This window comes from Diabrotica virgifera, chromosome 6 (assembly GCF_917563875.1).
Source record: "Diabrotica virgifera virgifera chromosome 6, PGI_DIABVI_V3a".
Classification (NCBI taxonomy): Eukaryota; Metazoa; Arthropoda; class Insecta; order Coleoptera; family Chrysomelidae; genus Diabrotica; species Diabrotica virgifera.
This window is the reverse complement of record NC_065448.1, coordinates 44,154,803-44,173,802: the sequence shown is the minus strand read 5'-3', so window position 1 is coordinate 44,173,802 and position 19,000 is coordinate 44,154,803. Positions and strand designations below refer to the sequence as shown.

General features: G+C 34.2%; 1 protein-coding gene across 3 annotated transcripts in view; it reads left to right on the top strand.

The window, feature by feature from the left end:
* Nucleotides 1-19,000, top strand: part of LOC126885939 (uncharacterized) — a 313,786-nt gene that overhangs the window by 222,348 nt on the left and 72,438 nt on the right. For all 3 annotated transcript variants that reach the window (XM_050652762.1, XM_050652760.1, XM_050652761.1), the window contains one exon: nt 10,226-11,346. In XM_050652762.1, the coding sequence (XP_050508719.1) occupies nt 10,226-11,346 (1,121 nt within the window). The remainder of the gene's footprint in view (nt 1-10,225; nt 11,347-19,000) is intronic.

The window sequence follows — 19,000 nt, the reverse complement described above, 5'->3', positions numbered from 1 at the left end:
CTCTCTGGATGTTGCGAAAAAGTCCCTCTCATCAAGACTGCTTCCAAAAATCATACAGGATTTGCTCGAATTCTGTTACTCAGTTTTCCTTGTTCGATATCTTGTGCACAAAGATATTAATCAGCTACTCGTTCTAGACAAAACAAAGGAAGCTCCCTCGGACCAGGAAAATTGACTCTTCAACCGGTCGACAATTTGGTTTCAACTTGATTCTGCTCGCAAAGGCTGATCACACACACTCTACACTGATTACTTAACTTTTTAAAAAAAAAACTGGACTGCCTTCCACCGATGTTAATTCCACAGTGACCTCTCCTCTCTCGCCAAAATTCTGACTCCTAATTTCTTCTCCCTTCTACCTCATCTTTCCCACTCAATCAAAAAACACGCCTCTCTGAAAACCTTTCATACCCATTTCTTCTGAACCAAATATTTTTCCACAGAACTTTTCCAATTTGTCATATTTTAAGAGATATCATAATTAGTTCTTTCCTACTTTCTACTTTAACATCTAAACCTCATACAATTTGTATACCACATTAAAAACCTTCCCGGAAAAGATCTTAAAGCCGTCTTTGTTTTTACACGAAACACTTTCTTAATAGCAAAATTAAATTCTAAACAATTTTGGTCATATACAGGGTGATGAAAAACTATGATTTCATGGTCGTTGATATAAATTTAATTTTTTCTGAATTTCTTTACAAAAAAAAAACAATTCTACAACAATAAATAATAATATTGAATCCATTACATCAAAACGCAAATAACTTGAAAACAACTTACTCTATCGCATTGAGACAAAAGGATGATATTTTCGTAAAAAGTAACGAAGAATAAAAAAGCATGCTGATTATTAAGACAGTTAGGGGGGTTGTACGGGGGGGGGGAAAGGGGCGAAAATGAAGTATATATCCCTACAGCACGCCTCTGGTAACAGCGGAAAACTATATTTTAACACTAGTTAAAGTATTTATCCTAACATGTGCAAACTGTGTGCCAAGTTTGAACAAAAAATATTAAAAGGTGTTTTAACAACGGGCTAAAATAATTTTAGAACATTTGTAATAAAACACTCCGTATCTCAGCAAGGAAGAATATTTTATTTAAGTGTTTTGAGTTAAATCTTCGTATCTTGTGCTAAGGTTTCTCCAGTTACGATATGGACAATTGTTAATGAAATACCCTGTATATTAAGAGTCTCTTGAAGATATGAAAATTTGTATGTAGAAAGAGGACCGAAATAAAAAGGTAATGGTTCGAAGATTACCGTCCTATTCATTATAACTTTTCACTCTAGTTTTAGTCTAATAGTTACCGAGATTTTCTATTGGTTTATAAGCCAAAAAAGTGTTTATAACTTTAAAACATTTCTGAGGCCGCTCAAATAGTTCAATTTCAATTCTGTAAAGTACGTTAGATAGGTACAGTACCTTTGTATAAGAAAATCATGGTTATTCTGGTGTATCATAATTATTCTAGTTATTATCGTGACCGTAAATTTTTAATTAACAATTTAATTGTTACTGAACTATTTATTGTTGCCGGCTTCCGGAAATATAATCTACTACAAAATAGCTTTGATGTCATCAAGCTATTTAATTATTGCTAAATAATTACTTCACTAAAATTTTAGTTGAAAATAAAAGATTTTTTGAGGAAACTCGGATTTTCCGAGGACAATTTTCGTCGAAGGAAATCGGAAAAAAATCTCTGTGTAGAATTAAATTATGGTGCATTTTGATTAAGCTATTTTTTGATTCCAGCAATAAAATAGCTGGTAAATAACTTTTCCTTGTTTTTTCCTAATTTGCCCAGAGTATGTATATGATTTAAATGGTGGACATGTGCTACGGAAGCGTATCCATAAACTAATTGACCGCATATTGACACTAGAAGTGATCCCAGAAGATTGGAAAGTAGGAATCATTCTTCCTATGTACAAAGGGGGAGACAAAAGAATGCGAAAATTATAGGGGCGTAACTGTTTTAAATGTTTCTAAAAGATTTTATCAGGAATTATATACAGCTGCCTGGAATCGTTTTCGGAAGAAATGATTGGTGAATACCAATGTGGTTTCAGACCAAAGAGGTCAACTATAGACCAAATACATATGTTAAGAGGTATACATGAATAATGTGTTGAATATAACATACTAATTTGCAACTTATATATCGATTTCCAACAGGCGTTTGATGGAGTAGATCGACAAAAGATGTTAAAGCAACTATCTGTAGAATTGTAAATATTTTACCTTATGTTTTAAATTCCCCTGTATATAATTTTTCTTAATATTATTACGAAAACGAAATCAGAGTCTCACACATATGGACCTACGTTACCCAGATGGATGGAACGGATTGGGGATTACGACGGTAGCGGACTACTTTTAACTTTATAAGTAAGAATAACATTCGCCACCGTGAACCAAATTTTATTACTAATAGGGCCGGTTGTTCCAACACTAATCAACAATGATCACTATCAAATATTTAATTACTATCACAACTGTCAATGTCAACTTTGGTTGGGTTGCTGAAAACATAATTGATTATAATTATGAGATTAGTTAATCAATTAACATAACAATTATTAACATGATTAATTATTTATATGGGAAATAAGCCACAATTAAAATGAAAAAAATAATTTTATTAACGTTTCGACGCCCAAATCGGGTGCCGTTGTCAAAATACAAAATATTACTAAAATAAACTAAAGTGTTGTTGCTAAGCAAAAAAATTCTTCTAATAATTTATTTAATCTCACTCATTTATATTGGCAATTCAGACATATATTATACATTTTAAAGTAGAAGACTTTAAAATGATATTGCCAATATTTATGAGTTGCGTTCCTGGGACGACTTACTGAAAGATAGTTCATTCGATTACATGAAATTAACCCCAACTCAAGAATATCCGTCATAAAAAATTATAGCATGTGATATGTCTTTAAAAAGACAACCAAATGCAACGACAGTAAAATTCTCGCGTTAGAGACTTCATAGTAAATCACAAGGGAAAACCAGGAAAAACCCTGTGATACTATCCCGACATCGTAAGTATTTGGTCTTACATTAATTTACTCTCAAAAAATAATACCAAATTCTGACATGTAACATGTTTAAATTATAAATATTATTAATAATACTAGATATATAAGTAATACTAAAATATAAAATATGTACTAGCTATTATATTATAAATACAACATTCACCAGAAATAATACGAGGAAAATATCAATACCATATATAAAAAGGACTATCCGAGAAACTTAAAACAATAGGAAATAAATTCAACATTTCAACAACATTCAAAACAACAAACACATTGAGATCTATTCTATCTAAAACTAAACCTAACAATGATCAAGAAAGAACAAAGAATTGCATTTATAAAATACCTTGTGAATGCGAACAATTTTATTTAGGTGAGACATCAAGACCATTAGACGTTAGAATAAGTGAACATCAATCTTATATTAAAAATAGAGAATTTGAGAGATCTCAAATATGTCAACACGCATGGGATAATGAACATAGAGTTCAGTGGAGAGATTCAAGTATAGTCCTGAAAGAATCAGATAGTAAAAAGAGAAAAATCAAAGAAGCGGCTCTAATTATGCTAAATGAAACCAATTGTGTCGCAAATTCCTCGGTAGAATGCAGTAGGATGTGGTTACCCATACTGAAAGAGGAAGTCAATAGAAAGAAAATACCAAGATTAGTAAGTCAATAATATCGAGCTAGTACATATTTTATATTTTAGTATTACTTATATATCTAGTATTATTAATAATATTTATAATTTAAACATGTTACATGTCAGAATTTGGTATTATTTTTTGAGAGTAAATTAATGTAAGACCAAATACTTACGATGTCGGGATAGTATCACAGGGTTTTTCCTGGTTTTCCCTTGTGATTTACTATGAAGTCTCTAACGCGAGAATTTTACTGTCGTTGCATTTGGTTGTCTTTTTAAAGACATATCACATGCTATAATTTTTTATGACGGATATTCTTGAGTTGGGGTTAATTTCATGTAATCGAATGAACTATCTTTCAGTAAGTCGTCCCAGGAACGCAACTCATAAATATTGGCAATATCATTTTAAAGTCTTCTACTTTAAAATGTATAATATATGTCTGAATTGCCAATATAAATGAGTGAGATTAAATAAATTATTAGAAGAATTTTTTTGCTTAGCAACAACACTTTAGTTTATTTTAGTAATATTTTGTATTTTGACAACGGCACCCGATTTGGGCGTCGAAACGTTAATAAAATTATTTTTTTCATTTTAATTGTGGCTTATTTCCCATATAAATAATTAATCATAAAAATGCCACAAGGAAATAGCTTCAGAACAACAATTATTAACATAATTGATTAACTAATTTCATAATTGAAATCAATAATTATGTTTTCAGCAACCCAATCAAAGTTGACATTGACAGTTGTGACAGTAATTAAATATTTGATAATGATCATTTTTAATTAGCTTTCGAACAACCGGCCCTTAGGGATCGGAATTTATTGCAGTAGAATTTTAATAGTTTCGGATTTTAAGCATGAAGAGGGGAAGACAGGAGACTGTTTTGGTTAGAGGGTCAGTCGATTTTAAGATGAGAACGGCGACAGTCGTGTTCTTGGGGATAAGACGTAAAAATACGCTTTTAGACGCAATTACTTATCTCTTAAATACATTTCTTTTTGTAAGAACAAGAACTCGTAAAATTTTAGTCGCAATTACACAAACACTTTTACAGTTCGTCGATTTAATAGTATCGATAATTTAGTTATCTATTTTATTAATTAAAACTGTTAAACATCAAACGGACTTTTATTACGATTGTTTTTAAAGAAACCTACATGATATGTAGGTTAGAGATACCTACATAGATATTATCTATGTTAGGGATACACAATAAGTTAGTTAAACTTATAAGAATGACTTTGGAGGGTTCCAAAGCTATGGTGAGAATAAATGGAGATATGATTTACCCTATTCCACGAACATACGCCTGTTTTGGATTACTTCGACAACGAATATTTTACTGTGCAAAATAAGAAGAACGAAAGTAAATTGCAAATTACATTGTTGTTTATTGGAATAATTATTAGCGCCATTTACTTTCGTACTTCTTATGTTGCACAGTAAAATATTCGTTGTCGAAGTAATCCAAAACAGGCGTATGTTCGTGGAATAGGGCATAGAGGCATTTGATATTGAAAATGGAGTTAGGCAAGGTGATGCCTTATCAACAACACTTTTTAATCTAATTTTAGAAGCTGTTGTTAGAAAATTGGATATGAACGGCTGTATTAATACAAGATCTATGCAAATATGCGCATATGCGGATGATGTTGACATAATAAGTTGCAACAAAAGGGTATTAAGCGAAAAAGCTATAGAGCTGAAACGGGAGTGCACGAATTCAAATCATGAGAATCTCAAGGTAGACAACCATACCTACGAATATTCCTCCAATTTTCCCTACCTAGGCTCAATAATAAATGACAACAGCACCAGTCAAGAAATCTAAGCACGGATTCTTAGCGCTAATAAGTGTTTTAATGCGTACAAAGATTTAATGAAAAGTAAGTTACTGAATCTTGAGTTTAAGCTTAGAATCTTCTTCTTCTTCTTAAAGAGCCGAGACTGCTTGTCGATCATTGACTCTCATGTTGCCCATCATATTAACAATCATTGTCTTAGAAACTACAAAACAGTAATTAGACCAGTGGTCACATATGGATGTGAAACGTGGACTCTCTCAGTCACTTATGAATCAACTGAAAATATTTTAGCGCAAAATACCAAGGAAGGTATTTGAACCAACACATTGCAGCGATGGTTCGTAGAGAACTAAAATGAACCACGAGCTGGATGAACTAAAATGCAGAGCGCATATATTGTTAGATTTGTAAAGTCTCACAGACTAAACTGGCTTGGTCACTCAGAAAGAATGTCATATAATCGAGCCGTAAAAGTAATCGAGAGATGGAAGCCCCAAGGAAATAGAACACGAGGAAGACCCCGTAAAAGATGGATAGACGACGTAGAGGAAGATCTCAAAACCATGAACATCAGGCAGTGGCGAAGGAAAGTATCCGACAGGGCATAATGGAAGAACATTGTTAAGCGGGCCAAGACTCAAAGGGTTGTAGCGCCATTAGAAGAAGGAGAAGAAGATGTACATATATGCTTTACTACAGCCATTTTATTAATTTCTAATAGAAAGTTTTAATAATAATATATTGATATGGGAGTTTTTTTATGTATTTTTTATGTTAAAAGAAAAAAGAAAAGAAAAAAATATAAATAAAAAAAAAGAAAGAAAAAATAATAGAAAAAAAATATATAATAATTAAAATAATATAATAAAAAAATATGTAGATAAAAATGAATGACGAACTTGGACAGTCCATAGTAAAAAGCTTTCGAATTAAGTAGAGGGCTAAAGAAGAATGTTGCAGTTTTTGCTGTGGAACTCTGAGAGTATCATAAAAAAAATCAAAAAAAATATAAACAATTATTAAAAAAATACAAAAATAATTATTTATTAGTAGAATTGTTTATTAGAGATTAATATTAGTATTAGCTTTAGGATAAGATACGAAGAAATGACTAATAAAATAAAAAATAGTAAAATTGGCTAATGGATTTAGTGTCGACAGTCATATAAACCCAAACAAACAACAACAATATGTATTTTTTACAATTTATCTTCTATTATAGTCCAGGAAACGAAGCTTTTCACCTCGTAATTTTACAGAATGGATCGATTTGCTTGAAAACTTGAGAATAAGTAGTGGATAGTCCAAGGATCAAAATCTATATGATGCCGAAAGCGCTTTTACCCTGGGGGTGATTGCCACCCCATCTCGTGGGTGGAAATTTTTTATTATATTTTGACCGCAAAAGTTGATAAAAATATTCATTCTAATGTACTGATTTATTTAGGAACTATTACGCGAATTGACTTTTAATTATTATTAAATTAACAAAATACTTACTTGAAATTGTTTTATTTTTAACACTTACAATTTAACTACAATATCTAATTTATTTTACACTTTCTAACTTATTTAATTTATTTAATAATTACAAATATGACTTATCTACTTTAAATACAGATAATACATTTCAAAACCCGATCACGACGTAACAATATTCTCGCGTCGAAAATATTAACTGCATCTACAAAACAAAATTGATGCCTTTTATACTGCTACGTCTATGGTCTCTATGGTCTCTCTAAAACGGTAGTAAAGTCTGGAACAGTAAAACTGGTTTCACGGAACTCCCTCTAACCTTCGCGAATTTTCTGACGCCGGCTGTTTTGACCGTAAACGTAATTTTCGTAACACTAAGCAAAAAACGCTCTATACATTTTTTTTATAAAATTAATAGTTTTCGATTTATTCTCTATCGAAAGTGTTAGTTTTATGGTTTTATATCTAAAATATCAATGTTTTTCGATGGTATACTCATTTACGATTCACTCAATTTTGGCCGTAAAAAAATGTTTTTCAATACAAATTCTTGGGAATCAAATAACCTACAATTTCATATTTAAACATTTTTTCATATCTCTGATGCTAACCTTTCTATTCTGAAGAGAATGGCATTGTTTACCAAATTACAAAAATTCGTTATTCGCTTTAAACACCAGTTTTTTAAAAACTAGTCATTCTAAGCCAGTCAAACTTCTATAATCTATTAACAATACATAAATAAAGAAGAATGAATAAGGCCAATGACTAAAAACACCGCTAACTTTGATTATTATGCTTCCAATTGGGTTTCTCCTTTTGTTTCAAAAAAATATATTGATTTTTTAACCGCAACCTTTTTATTTTTTATCTTGGAAAGTTTGATAAAAAAGAATTTTGTAGGTTTTTACAAAATCTATATGGTTATTAACATTAAATCCTTTTAAAATCCTCAGTCACAAAAAGAAATGCCATTGAAAGGGTTGGTAAAGGTGGTTTTTGCATGTTATTACAAGATTTAATTGTCAATAGCTCACTCAATTTTTGCCGTAGAAAAATTTTTGCAAATCAAGTTCTTGGGAATGAAATAGGCTACAATTTCATATTTAAATATTTTTTCGTATCTCTGATGCTAATATTTCGATTCTGAAGAAAAGGGCATTTTTTACCAAACTACAAAAACTCGTTATTCGTTTTTAACTCCATTTTTTTTAAACTAATTCTAAGCCGATCAAACTTCTATAACCTATTAATATTACATAAATAAAGAAGACCAAATCAGGTCAATGACTAATTTTAATTAGGGTGGTGATTAGGGGATTGTTTCCAATCACTTTTTGCTGAAAAAAATACTGACTGACATTCTTTTCATATAAGTCACTTAATTTTCGAGCTAGAGACTTTTTTTATTTCTGGAGATAGATATTTGTAAATACATACTTTAAATTAGTTTAAACAAGTTATCCTCGAAAAATGCATAGTTTTCCCGTCTTTTGACTTTGAAACTACAATATTTAGCATTTGACGAAGAAGAGCTAACATATAATAAAGTATATCTCGATTACTATATATTAGTCTTAAAGAAAATTAAAGAAACAGTTTTTTTTATTTTTTCAAAAGGTACGTTTTTGTTAAGTTTTGATAAAACGAAAACTTTTTGAGTTATTAGCAGAAAACTGATTAAAAACATTGATTTTAAACGAAAACATTTCGTTTATAAATTCGCAAAAGTGTGTGTGTTATTGCGTTGCCGCTCCTGCAATACTCAGATCAGATTTATCGATGGATTCTTATGTAGTTTTTTTCTTCTGAATCCAAATCTGAAAACGGCATTTCGATATTTCTAACCGTCTTCGAGATAATCGACCTCAAAGTGTAAAATGTGACGTCACAATCGGTTTATTTTCTGCCGACACGCTACACGTCCAGTTGAAATCGTTGCTATTAAGTAGGCTAGTTTTTAAATCTCGATTTGTTAAGCAAAGCATAGGTTATTTACATTTGAGTTTGACACTTCGTGAATGTCAAACTAAATTTTAAATTAAGTATTAATAAAACATAAATGACATTATTTGATAGTGAATTTAATTATTATATAAAATAAATAAGATGTTCAAAAATACAATTTGAGTATATTTTAAAAGCAATAATTTATTAACAGCTCTTAAAAGGTTTATACGAGTACACGACCTCCGCTTTATGATAAATGTACTGTTCCATTTGCTATGAAATTAAAATATAGTCGGTTCGCTAAACTCGACAAAACTGGCTAGTGATTTTAGTAGGTAATTTTTTTGTTTTTTGAGAATTTTGCCGAAATTGGCAAAATTACTAATTATTTAGTAATTATTAACTATTTAGAAATTATTTTTTGTCGAATTGGCAAAATTATTGACAAAAATCACTAGCCAGTTGTGAGTTTAGCGAACCGGCAGTATATGAAATAATATTTTTGGTATAAAAAATGATGGTCTGATATGTGCAATTACATCCTTCTAATGGAAAAAAATATTTGAAGATTTTTCTCAAATTATGGATACCAACAACATTTTCATTTATAACTCTTTTATTTTTAATTTGACGAAGAAAAGTTATTCTTCATAAAAAGCTCTTCATGTTCTAAGGTTTATGATGCAACAATCCTATATAAAATTTTATTAATTTTATACGAGGTATATAAAAAATATGAATTTCGATCAAGAGTAACTACCTTTATAGTTCATAACATTTAAATTAGAATGATATAATTGCACATTAAAACATAATTATTAATTCTAAACTACTTTTCATAATAGCAATTTTCCATATTAAGAATTAAAATACGTAAATCCTATACAAAGTTTTCGTTATGATAATGCTCGCATTTTCAGCTTGTTTCGATATAAAACTAACACTGTCGCTGATAGCAAATATATCGAAAACTATTAATTTTATCAACAAAATGTATAGAAAGATTTTTGCTTATAATGAATGTTTTTACCAACTTCTGCGGTCAAAATATAATAAAAAATTTCCACCCCGAGATGGGGTGGCAACCACCCCCATGGTAAAAGCGCCTTTTGGCATCATATAGATTTTGATCCTTGGAATATCCGCTACTTATTATCAAATTTTCAAGCAAATCGATCCATTCTGTAAAAATTGCGAGGTTTTATCCTATTTTAAGCTTCATTACTTGGACTATTAGGGCGCTTTGTAAAGTTATTTGTCGTGTTTTAGGAATCTGGAACAGCCAATAGTAGGGAAGCGGTAACAGATAAAAATATTGAGCAAAATATTTCCGATAAATCTGATGAAAGTATTGAGCAAAATATTTTTGATAAATGTGAGAAGGAACTTCGTGTCGTTTTGGCAAGTCTTCCAGTACCAGAGGAGGAAGTAATAGATCTTGATGTTACTCCAAATAAAGAACAAACGTTAAACGCTTCGGAATCGGTCCTGGGCGAATATGCACAAGTAAACGGGGACGAACAAAAAAATAACAAGAAACTTCACGTTGTTTTGGAAAGAGGGGCGAAAGTGAACACGGACGAACAGAAAGCTGACAAGAACCTTCACGTTGTTTTGGAAAAGATTACTGCACCGAAACAGATTAAACCTCCCTTGGTTGAGCCTCATTTTGAAGAAAGCCCCAGAAATAGAAGAAAGACTCTTAAAAGAAAGTCTTTAGATGATAGTAAAGAGGAGCCATTCAAAAAACCAAATAATAATACATCGTTAGAAATTGCCGAAACGTCGATGCGAGAAACGAGGAAACAAAGATTGCGTGAGATTGCAGATAAGGCCGAGAAAAAAACACCTTCACCAAAATCCATCAAAGGAATTGCAAAAGTAAAATTGTCAGAAAGCAGAGGTGCGTTTCTTATACAATCTAATACTGTACCTGCATCGACTAATGTAGGTAAATCTTCTAAGGATCCTAGACTGAATAAACCAGAATCTAAACCAGTTAATAATACTACTACGCGTAAACCTCTTGAAACAAAAGTCAACAATCGTTTGCCTCCAGTAACGCAGAATATTAGTCTACCAGGAAAAGAAAAGGTTGGCTTGATCTATCAAATTTCGAATCGTAATGCTGCAGTGGCAATTCCAACGAATGTCAGAAGACACTATGACCTGAGCGATGACATTAACGTGATGCTTTATTGGAATGTGACCTGGATTTTGGAACAAAGCAAAGGAATTAGAAGTCCCCCTGTGACTGATAACAAACCCGCGGTAAGAATACCGTCAACATTTCGTAATATTCAGCATTACCTAGATGTAATGAAACCGTGTATTCTATTAGAAGCTTGGCAGTATATTTTTCAAAGCACATTTAGAAATGATGAAGGAAAGTAAGTGATCAATTAATTCATTTTCTTTTTATGGCACTCTTTCTCTAACCTAATCTTAGCCTAACTCTATATTATGATATAAAATCGGTAAAGGCACTTCTTGGTAACATATTGTAGCGTGATTAGTGTAATTACTTCTAATTACAATAAAACTAGCGGTTCGTGTATTTATATACGACTTTATTATTTATTTATACAAGTTTACTTTACAAACTTTAGCTTAAGACTAACTCTATTCACAAAAATTATGCCTTATATATCCTAGTCGTTATTCTCGATCATTCCGGGCTAAGCCAGCTCTCCGACTATCGTGTGACCTTCCAACAACCGCCCATCGGTTCCACGTATAGCGTGCTTCGATCTAGACTTTTCTCGGCTTACGCCTTGCGGCTGGTGACTCATTGTTTTGCTACATTGCTCCCCTCTTAAGATCTGAGCGTCCCGATCAGCAACTCTAGATGAAGGCCCAGGATGGCGGAATCTACACGACTCTCCAGCTTTGCATACACCCTTCAAGAAGAAATAACAGTCTACTGTCTTTGAAGGATCCGACATCTTCGGGTTCATGCAACACACAGTAATTCGTACGCCAGTTTCTCTGAAGACCACTTCAAGCATGCTTCTCACAATCTTCCAATCCAGATTTTCTACTGCATGGCCTATTTTGGGTAAAGCCAAATCTTTGATGTCATAATTACACACGATTTTCTTCAAATTACATAGAGCACGCCATATGTTCTCATAGCTTGGCGTGTCCGTATAAGACTTCCTGGTCACCATATACAGCAAAGATCGAGGACCATCTTCCAATCGCAGTACTCTTCCAATTTTAGGCTGCTGATTTCTTAACTCGTCCAGGCGGCCGAACTTTCTATTGAATACGGACGAGATTCCTTTAGTCATCTCGAGGTCTTGGGCAACACAGTGGGCTAGAGAGACGTTTTCTGGAACACCAAACAGATCTTGCTGAACTTCTGTGGTCACGCCGAATCTAGCACTCTTTCTTTCTGCGTAATTTGACATAAATTCCTTAAAACTTGGCTGTGGTGCATCTTTCATCTCCTGTTCGAGGACTCGGGCTTCCTCTGTTTCATTTGAGCCAGCATATGGTGCAAGACGATTTATGTGAATAACTTTTGGTTTACCGTTTGGTAACTTCTTAATTCTGTATATTACGTCATTTATTTTCTTCTTAACTTCATACGGACCTTCCCATTGTCTTTGCAGTTTAGGACACAGGCCTCGACGACGTTGTGGATTATAAAGCCAGACAAGATCACCTACTTCGAAGCTTTCATTCTTGCAGCGAGAATCATATTGATCTTTCATTCTGTCACTGGCTATCTGGATGTGTTGTCGGGCAAGTTCATGAATGTTGTTCATTCGTAACTTCAGGCGGTCTACGTATTCTTCGCCTGCAACATATTCCTCGGAAGGTCTGCAGCCAAACTCTAGGTCGCAGGGCAAACGAACTTCACGACCCAACATCAGGCAGGTTGGTGTTTGACCTGTAGTTTCATTCACGGCCGAGCGGTAGGCCATCAGGAATAAATGAATGTGTTGGTCCCAATCTCGCTGATGTTCAGATACAACTTTGGACAAGTGTTTACCCATCGTTCGGTTCATCCTCTCGACCATTCCATCTGATTGAGGATGCAGGGGTGTTGTTCTGGTCTTATTGGCACCAATCAATTTACAAACGTTTTGGAAAAGAGCTGACTCAAAGTTTCGCCCTTGGTCGGAGTGGATCTCCAAGGGAACACCAAATCGGCTGAAGAATTCTTTAACAAGTACCTCTGCAACGGTAGCAGCTTCTTGATTTGGTAATGCATAGGCCTCGGTCCATTTCGTAAAATAATCCATGGCTACCAGGATGTATTTATTTCCAGCATCAGTTTCTGGAAATGGACCTGCAATGTCGATTGCTACTCTTTCCATAGGACTGCCAACATTGTACTGTCTCATGGGTGCTCTCTTTTTACCAACTGGACCATTACCGGATGCACACAGTTCACATTTATGGCACCATCTTCTTACATCATCTTTACAGTTCACCCAATAGAACCGTTCTCGAACCTTTTGCAGAGTCTTCGTAATACCAAAGTGTCCACCTGATGTACCGTCATGCAACTGACGCAATACTTCTGACACTTTACTTTTAGGTACAATCAACTGAAGCTTAGATTCTGTACCATCATCGTTCTCAAAGGTTCTGTACAGAAGATCATCTTTTAGTATCAGGCAATTCCATTGGCTCCAGTAGGCCTTGACTTCCGGACTACATCCACTAATGTTTTGCCAACTAGGTCTCTCACCTCGACGCATCCAATCCAATACTCTTTTTATACATGGATCGTCTTCTTGGGCTTCTTGTAACTGTTGTGGCTGCCATTGCTCACTAACGACGGTAGTTCGTCTCACAGGGCAAAGCTGTTCATCTACTTTAAGCCGGTGATTACAACTTTCACTGCATGGCCGTATCGAGGAAGCATCTGTATTTGAACCAACTCTTCCAGCCCTCTTCATGCGTCTCTTCGGCATCGTGTCACGAATCACCCTCCGTACCATTTCCACCAAACGTTCATCTTTTCTCTTATCGCCTTTTTCCACGGTTATTACTCGATTGTTTCGTGAAGCTTGGCTAGCTGCTTCGTGTTCCAAGGCAATAGCAAGTGCTTCATCTAAAACTTTCGGTCTTGCTAGTCGTAAAGCTTTCTGTAGTTCATTATCTTTCAGCCCATTGACGAAGGTATCTACTGCAATTTCTTCTAAAACGCTGTCTGGCACCTCTGGATAAGCCAACCGCACCACACGAGCCACATCTGCTTCAAATTCTTGCAGATTCTCACTTGCTCGTTGACTTCTACTTCGCAGTTGTGCTTTGTATACTTGTTGTAGATGGGCATCTCCATAGCGTTTTTCTAGACGAGTGAACAAGGTCTGGTAACAATTTTCTTGACCCTTAGGAATTGATCTTAATATATCTGCAGCATCACCTCGCAAAGCAGCAGTCAAGGAAACAGCCTTTTCCTGTTCGGTCCAATGATTGGCGGTCGCAATAGCTTCAAATTGTCTAAGATATATGGACCAAGAGGACTTTCCATCGAATGGTGGTAATTTGAATCTCATATTATGCGACGTTTCGTCTCTCGGTAGTTCATCTTTCACTACAGGATCTAACGCTGCTGCATTAACTGATGGTTGTACTTTTGTATCGGTTATCATGCTCTCTAGTTGTTTGATCTTTTCTTCTACGGTCTCTACACTTTTCTGCATCTTATCGAATGTTCTAGAAACTTCTTCAAATTTCTCGTCATTCTGTCTACAAACGTCTTTAATTACTTGAGAAACACTTTCAAATTTCTCGTCGCTTTTTCTAGAAGTTTCATCGATCTTTTGAGAAACACTTTCAAATTTCTCGTTGTTCTGTCTACTAACTTCTTCAAGTTTCTCGTCGCTTCTTCTAGAAGTTTCATCGATCTTTTGAGAAACACTTTCAAATTTCTCGTTGTTCTGTCTACTAACTTCTTCAAGTTTCTCGTCGCTTCTTCTAGAAGTTTCATCGATCTTTTGAGAAACACTTTCAAATTTCTCGTTGTTCTGTCTACTAACTTCTTCAAGTTTCTCGTCGCTTCTTCTAGAAGTTTCATCGATCGTTTCAGAAACAGTTTTTAATTTCGATAAGATTACTTGTTCTGCTGACTGGATGTGGAACGTCTTTGGGTCTTCTCCGTTCTTCGTGAGGACATCCTCGAGTCGTGCTTGTAGGACTATCTTGAGCCCACTGCTGTCCAGATCCCGTTCCTCTAGCTGTTCACGGAGCTGTTTTACTGTAAGTTCTTGTAGCAACATCTTTGGTCGGCACACACGTACTTTCCAAAATGTCTTTTAACAGTCTTTCCGAATACCGAACAATTAACGCACTCCGGTTATTCCCGACGAATAAAGTTCAAAAGTCTTTTAAAGTCTCTCTGTAATTCACTTATTTATATCGCACTAAGTTAACCCCACACCTGACACCAACTGTAGCGTGATTAGTGTAATTACTTCTAATTACAATAAAACTAGCGGTTCGTGTATTTATATACGACTTTATTATTTATTTATACAAGTTTACTTTACAAACTTTAGCTTAAGACTAACTCTATTCACAAAAATTATGCCTTATATATGCTAGTCGTTATTCTCGATCATTCCGGGCTAAGCCAGCTCTCCGACTATCGTGTGACCTTCCAACAACCGCCCATCGGTTCCACGTATAGCGTGCTTCGATCTAGACTTTTCTCGGCTTACGCCTTGCGGCTGGTGACTCATTGTTTTGCTACAATATAATGCTTTAATTTTAAGATTAGTCATTACATTTTAAAATGGCAACATTGTCTGGCATATCCCAACATTCTGAGCTTCAATGTGTAGCAATATATACATAATGGAAAAAATCAGTCAATAATAGGGAACTTGCATAAAATTTTAAATTCGAAAAGAATGCTATAAATCACAACAGAACTTAATTAAAAAAAAAAACAAAATTTAAAATACAAATATATATTATATGTATGTATCAAAGAAAAAAAGGTGTTTTTGTCTTTCGTTTGGCCCCTAAAAACGATTAAAATCGAGAGAAAATTCAAATTATAACAGCCAGTCCAAAACGCGGCCTCATTGGTTGTGACGTCATCAAGTTAAAAATGTTAAGGTCCGCGCCATTAATTCATTACGTGTTATATTCGTTTTCTTGTTGTAGTCATTTTATGGTGTATCTCAGTTTTATAAATCTTTAGATAGTTGCTTTCATAATATTTGAGTGTTTTTGTTAAGACAGTTTTTTTTAAATGACCGAAGAGGGTTTTTCTAAAGGGCAGTCTGATAACTTACCCATTTTAAACATAAATCTTTACTGTTATGATTAGTTTATGTTAACACATTCTTTCAAAAGAGAGAAACTCAACTTATTACCTACAAAAGTGGACAACATCAATCCCAAATAGACTACTTCATGATAAGGAAAGAAGACATACGTGAATGCAAGGACTGCAAGGTAATAGTTAGTGAGACAGTAAGCCAACAACATAAGCTGCTTGTTCTGGACATCGAAGTAACAAGTGAAACTAAACAAAAATATCGGAGAGGACCACAAAAAATCAAGTGATGGCTGCTAAAAGATGAGAAAGAAGGTCTATTCCGTAGAAGAATAGTAGAAAAAATATGTTGGAACGTGAAAGGAAGCCCTAATACAATTTGGAGAAAAATGGCCAGTAGTATTAGAGAGACCGCTATTGAAATACTTGGGAAAACGTCAGGACAAAAGTTTGAGGATCAAGAAACTTGGTGGTGGTCAAACGAAGTACAAGGAGAAGAGAAAATTATATAAAAAGTGGCAAGAAACCAGATTCGACACAGATCTTCAAAACCATATTGTGGCGAAAAAGGAAGCGAAAGTAGCAGTAGCAAAAGCCAATGCAGAAGCGTATTCAAACCTATACGATCAACTTGATACCAGGGAAGGCGAAACGAAGATATATAAAATACCCAAACAGAGAGCAAAGAAAGCAAAAGATTTTAATCAGATTAGATGTATCTGAGATGAAAATAATAAAATACTAGTTCACGAAATGAGATGTCAAAAAGAGATGGAGAAAGTACTTTGACAGCTTATTAAATGAAGAATTTGACAGACAGCCTGTAGAGTCAACGGAGACAGTAGCAGCAATGGTCACCAAAATAACAAGCGGGGAAGTGGCTCAAGCGCTTCAAAAAATAAAGAAAGGAAAAGCGGTAGGACCAGATGATATTCCTGGGGAAGTATGGAGAGCATTGGGAGAGAAAGGAACAATATGGCTAGCAGGTCTATTTAATAGAATTATGGAAGTTGGACAAATGCCAGACGAATGGAGAAGCAGTATACTGGCACCTGTTTACAAAAGCAAGGGAGATATACAACAATGTACAAACTACATGGCTATAAAACTGCTTAGCCATACCATGAAAATATGGGAAAGAGTAATTGATAGACGGATACGTGAAGAGACCGAAATATCCGAGAATCAATTTGGCTTTATGCAGGGCAGATCAACAATAGAATTTTTATTATAAGACAGCTGATGGAAAAATACAGGAGTAAAGAAACAAACGCTCATATGCTACATTGAGAAAGCATATGATAGAGTTCCTCGAGAGATTCTGTGGTGGGTACTCAGTAAGAAAGGAGTCCCCGGTGAATATGTAAAGATTGTGAGGGATATGTATGAGGGAGTAACGACTAGTGTTAGGACAGGTGTGGGAGAGACTAATAAATTTCATGTGAAAGTAGGATTGCTCCAAGGCTTTGTGCTTAGTCCGTATTTATTCTCATAGTTTTGGACCAGATAACAGCGAAACTACAGGGTAACATTCCATGGTGCTTAATGTATGCTGATGATGTCGTGTTAGTAGGAAATAGTGAAAGATACTTAGAACAAAAACTGGAACAGTGGAGGCAAGCTCTGGAGGAAAAAGGTTTAAAACTTAGTAGTACAAAAACAGAGTATTTGGAATGTTCATTTAAAGATGGAGTTACTACAAATAAAATGTATCTTTGGATGGTGAACTGATTGTAAAAAGCAATAGTTTTAAGTACCTGGGATCGGTATTACAGAGTAATGGAGAAATAGATGGAGATGAATGCAGTAGAATTAGGGCTGGATGGATGAAGTGGAAAGAAGCGAGTGGTGTGTTGTGTGACAGAAAAATTCCAATGAAGCTGAAGGGAAAATTCTATAAAACAGCCATAAGACCAGCTATGATGTACGGAACTGAATGTTGGGCAGTGAAGAAGAAAGAGGAACAACTAATGCATGTGGCAGAAATGAGATTGCTTAGATGGATGAGTGGAGTGACAAAGAAGGATAAAATTAGAAATGAGTATATTAGGGGAAGTCTAGGTGTGGCACCAATTGATGCCAAAATGAGAGAGCATAGGTTAAGATGGTTTGGTTATGTTCAACGTCGAGACGTTAATCACCCAATACAAATAATAACTGAAGTGCAGATTCCTGGAAGGAGTAGGAGAGGAAGACCAAAGAAGACCTGGGGGAGACGATAAGGCAGGACATGTTGGTAAAGGGGATTGACATTGATATGACCCAAGATAGAATTGTGTGGAGAAATGCAATTAGGGAAACCGATTAGAATGATGATGTTATGATTAGTTTATTTTAATTGTATAGTAACAACAGTTCCAGAAAAATATTGTGTAGGTAAATTTCATTCAAGCTGTAATGTACATCTGCGAAAATATTCCAAAAGTTATACATATTTTCTCTTTGTTCAAAATACACATGATTTATAGAAAAAAAACTATTAAGCAGACAACAGATACTGACATTAAAATTATTTTCACATACATGAAGACCTTGAGAATGAACTAAAATGTCTTTAATGTCCTTTCAACGAGTATGTAACCACTTTATTAAACTCCGTTTCTTATCGACTGGTAATCTAATAAATATTTTATTGGGGGGTTTAATGGTTGTATGTACTTTAAACAACACTTTATAGTATTTACTTTTATTTTCCATAGTAAACACACACATTCACACAATTCAATACTATCTCTTCAAAAACTGTATCAAACTCCAAAGTTAACAAAATGATATATACTTTTATATGAGACAGG